Source organism: Chenopodium album, chromosome 21 (genome assembly GCF_948465745.1).
Source record: "Chenopodium album chromosome 21, dcCheAlbu1.1, whole genome shotgun sequence".
NCBI classification, from domain to species: Eukaryota; Viridiplantae; Streptophyta; class Magnoliopsida; order Caryophyllales; family Amaranthaceae; genus Chenopodium; species Chenopodium album.
In genome coordinates, this window is record NC_137854.1 from 28,682,145 (window position 1) to 28,686,865 (window position 4,721).

At 35.3% G+C, this 4,721-nt stretch overlaps 1 protein-coding gene across 1 annotated transcript; it reads right to left on the bottom strand.

The window, feature by feature from the left end:
• Positions 1-327: 327 nt before the first annotated feature.
• Positions 328-4,261, bottom strand: LOC145602276 (uncharacterized). The gene is made up of 6 exons (XM_081658460.1): positions 3,808-4,261; positions 2,336-2,447; positions 2,142-2,235; positions 1,835-2,021; positions 1,701-1,770; positions 328-891 (listed from the first exon to the last, which is right to left on the bottom strand). Exons 1-6 carry the CDS (start codon positions 4,200-4,202, stop codon positions 580-582), a joined length of 1,170 nt encoding a protein of 389 aa, XP_081514586.1. The 5' UTR covers positions 4,203-4,261; the 3' UTR covers positions 328-579.
• Between the last annotated feature and the right edge of the window lie 460 nt (positions 4,262-4,721).

Here is a 4,721-nt window from a genome sequence, read left to right on the forward strand (position 1 = left end):
GTTGTTCATAACTTAGGCCATGTCTCTTCACCTTATTTTTGTGCAATTGAAATTTTTTTACAGTAGTAAACAAAGATTTATTTTGCTGAACTTAAATTATTTGTATTGTAATTAACTTAATTTTACTTACTCCGGTATTTAAGTTTTTTTTATATAATAATTCTCCATTGTATTTGTTCTTTAAATTTATTGATTTTTATTAAACTGAAACTTTTTAATTGAATATTACTCGTATTTTTTATAAGGTGAAAATAACAAGGCTTATGTCTTAAACTTAGCATGCGTGAAGTATTAAATACATTAACTTGACATGTGTAACAATTAAAGTGATGTACTAATATAAATACGGAACTCCATAGGAACAGGGCCTTCATATAATCAGAAATTCACATAAGGAGATGTTCTGGTAGGAACTTCATTTCTATGGATTTTTTTTTTTTTTTAAAAGACACTTCATTTCTATAATTAACATAAAATAATGTATTGCACACCACATTCTATAAGCAAGAAACTTGCAAATTACACTAAGTATCCTGGAATTTTTAAAGCGGAATATGACGTATTGAAAACTAAAACTGACTAGGCAGCAGGAAGATCAGACAACCAGGGAAGGAGCTTTTCATGGACCAGAGCAGGTTTGTCATCGTGAGGGCAGTGTCCAACACCACTAAGAACAGAAAGTGTCACATTTGGGCAGCTAGAAGGCAAAGATGTGAAGTATCTCCCAACAGGACCATCAAGCGGGGTAAACGGGTCTTGATCACCCCACAAAACCAGAACAGGTATCGAGATTTTTGGCATCAGCTTGACTGGACTCGGTCCAGGAGGTCCAGTCACAATTGAAACGAAAGCATCCAATGCACCTTCACCATCTGCAGGTTCCTTTATGATCTGCACTCCTCAAATGGTATAAATTTTTATTACCTACTCATAGTAAAACCAGTACTTCATAAAAACTTGTGGGATGATGAGCTAAGGATCAAGAAACTAGCAGCGTATTTGAATGTGTGGAAATGTAAGATAATCTGTTAGAGATATGAGATATCGGAAATTATATGACATATATTTTCCGATATCACATATCTCTAACATAAGCTCTTTGTTCCCATAAGTTCAACTCATTTATTGAAGACTTTTGATCATAGAAAAGTTTGTAAAAAGTGTGTGGGTGAAGAAAAAGGTGTATAAAGTCAGAGATAAGAGTAAAAAGGTCATTGAGTATGTGTAAGACAAATGTGGATAACATAGAAGGGACTAAGGGAGTATGAGGATAGTGTGGAGTGTTTGAAGTAAGGTAGTAAATGGGGTTTGCCAAAGATAGAACAAAGTAAGAATGAGTCCAACGTTCTAAAACAACTACATATGGAAAGTGAGTCGAACTTTTGAGAGAGGGAGTACTTCAATTTGGACACATTTATTATCCTTAGTACAGGTTAATTTTCCAGAGTTATCTACAATAACCATTTAATCTTGCAACTGGTGCTGTAGCGCTTCAATATACAAAGTTGTTTTTAGCTTTTGTCTAAATTCCAATGTTTTTTTTTTATCAAATTGCTTGATAATGTCTGGTCTTTACAAGGTGGTGCCTAGCAACAGATGATCAAATCTCGTATGCAACAATACCATTTATAGCTCCCTATACCATGCTAAAAGAAGGGGGGAAAAAGAAAAGAACACATGAGATGAAAAATGAGAAGTACCTCAACCAAAGTGTCATCCACCGACTCTTTACATCCATAGACGGATAACAAGACATTTCGTAAGTTCTCTCTGCAGGGAAAGGATATCATCCGCACAGGCTATCACACTCTAAAATTTGTCATGTAAATTGTACCTTTGTTTGACGCGTTCAAAGAGAGCTGATGCAATAGGCTTTTGCTGTAGGAGGAAGTCAATCAACCAAAGCACGGGTAAGAGCAATTTGATTCTCCAATCATCAACAATAGCTTTGTTATTCATGCCACCAGAACAATTTAACAGGACAAGTCCACTGACCAGAGGTTGAGATCTTTGACAAGATTCTGGTTACAGGAATAAAACCAACAGAAGAATTAAATTAAGAACGAAATCCAAGATGATTATTATCTCATTGCTGATAAAAAAAAATCTTATCAATCAAACAAAATACAAAGAAAACTTACCCGCAGCAGAAATCACACAGGCAAGACTACCCACGGAATTGCCTATAAGAACAGCTGGCTCTTGAACCACTTCATTCAAGAAATCCAAGAGCAACTGTTGAAAATGAGCCAAGTGGAGTAATCTGCAATGACTGTATTCTTAATAGTACGTAGACAATAGCAACTAAAACATAAAGCTTAACTATAATTTATACCCCTGCCCATGTTTCCATTGTATACATAAATCCTTCTGGCTTGTCTGATGCACCAAATCCAAGAAGATCAATAGCATAAACGGTGTGATCTTGGGCTAATGTTGTAATATTCCTACAGGTAAATTGAAAAGAATTAGAATCACCTAAATACATTGTATCATAGTTCTTCTGGCCTCTCTTTTTTCATATTTGTCACCAGAAAGCTTGCCACCATTATTCTTTTAAATTACTAGTTCCACAAAAGTCAAGGACAGGAACTTCAAAAAAAGAAACAATAGATATCAATCTACATGAAAGTAGGGTTACAAATCATCATATGAATGGTATCGATCAATTAATACATACGAATGGATTGAGGTGATTGTCATTATCCTATAGCATTAGCATGATACTCACATTATATGGTCTCAAATAGCAATGCAAGTTAACCTAGACTGTCTTCTGTTGACAGAAAAATCCTCTTCTACTTAAACCAATTTTTCTATGTTTATCTCACTGTTATATAAATTTCAGTACAGAGATATTCTTTAACTTAGAGTAGTTCACCAGAAGTAGAAAAGATTTTCCTTATATGACGAAATGAAGGATGAGTGGGTTTAGAAGCTAGATTCTACAAAGATCTTTCAATAGATGATGCAATTCAATTCAAAGTATTCTTCTCCACACCAAACAACTACATAGAGAAATTATAACTTTGACAATCAACATTCTTTTTTCTTTTTTTGACAAGAATTTTTCCCATTTCAATCGACATTCTAGGTATTCCAAACAGTAAGACTGAGCGAGGTCAATGAGCACAAATCCAAAACAGCAAGAGCATTGCATTTCACAAACAATTTAGCAATATGACCTGACCTATTGAAGCAATGAATCCTTAAATAAAAAAAAAAAAAATTCCTAATTCCTATGCATTACCTCTAGGAAATGTCATATTATATTACATGGTCCTTCAATCAATTCATGACCATTCCTTGGGTTAAGAACATCCAACTCAAATCAAAAGTAAAAATTAAACATGAATAGCACAAACATATTATTTATAACATAAAATAACTTCTAATTTCGTAATCAAGTTGAGTTTTATCGTAAGCTCTGCTCAAGTTCAAACAGAAGTGCAACGAGCCTAGTTTAAGCAACTCAAGTTTGGTCTCGGCCTCTCGGGTCACTCAATTATCACCCCTGGCCCTGGTCCATAGTCCATACACAAGTCGACAGAATCCATGTAACATAGTTGCAAAGAACAAGTACTACATAACGTATACTAGTCGGCCTCTCGAGTCACTCAATTATCATCCCTAGTCCATAGTACTCATATTGTTTATCATTAAAACAATATGGTAATCATATTCCAAACGACCACTGTCAAAAGTTTGAACAAGTACTACAAAACAGATACTAGTTGGCAAAATAAAATTCCATAAATCAATAATAATAAAAAAAAAAAAAAAAAGCGAGTAACAGAAAAAGAGAACCTTCTCCAATGAGGAATAGAAGCACCAAATCCATGAACAAGGACCAAAGGAGGTCGACGACGACCCAAATCACCAAATAATGGAGGTTGAACAAAGTAATTGATAGAGTAACGATCTCTCCACTGCCATTTGCGTGACCTTTCTTTGATTTCACTCACCTCTAAAACCTCTTTGTTGGTAAAAGTAGTTGTGGATGAGACTGCCTGCAGCGGGCGGTGGCGAGGGAAGAGGATGTGGTGGTTGAGGCTGACACTGCCTCCGTGACGGTGGTTTAGTGGGCGGTGGTGGTGGAGGATAAATGGTGGCGAAGAAGGTGATGGTCGAGAAGGTGAGGATAAGAAGGTGGATGATGATGCTGCGGCTCCCGCCATAGATATTGTTGTAGCCACAGACATCACACAACTAACTATTCCCACCTTCTCTCTCCTGTCTAAACTCTTTTTGTTTTTCCTTCCTGCTGTCTCTGTTAAAGAAAATACCGTATATTAAGATCGGCTCCAAAGGTGAAATTCAACTTTGAGTATTAAAATACGAAATGAGTTGTTTTTTTTACGCCTAATCTATTTCCAAATTTAGTAAGTCATGTGATATACAATTTAAACTCTATTAAAGCTCGTTCATGTTCGTTTATTTGATAAATGAGCCGAGGTTGAATAAATTTCGAAGCTCGTTTAATAAATGAGTTGAGCAAGACCCCATTGATATCTTATATCAACGAAATTGGTTGATATAATGGCATTTCTAAAATTATAAGCCTTTTTTTTATTAAAATATTGTTTGTTGGCTGACTAGGAAACCGTTCTATTTCTATTTGTAACTCGTTCACCAAAAGGACAAAATAAACGGCTGATGTAACGACGTTAGTGTATAGCTTACTTCCCAAAAGAAACCTGAAGACAGAGAAACCAAATTGT

Excerpts from the sequence above, each read along its gene's own strand:
- LOC145602276 (XM_081658460.1), bottom strand. The coding sequence starts at position 4,202 with ATGTCTGTGGCTACAACAATATCTATGGCGGGAGCCGCAGCATCATCA. Across the intron at positions 2,236-2,335 it reads CAATGGAAACATGGGCAGGG|TTGCTCTTGGATTTCTTGAA; the intron begins GTATAAATTATA and ends CATTTTCAACAG. Across the intron at positions 2,022-2,141 it reads CTGTGTGATTTCTGCTGCGG|AATCTTGTCAAAGATCTCAA; the intron begins GTAAGTTTTCTT and ends TCCTGTAACCAG.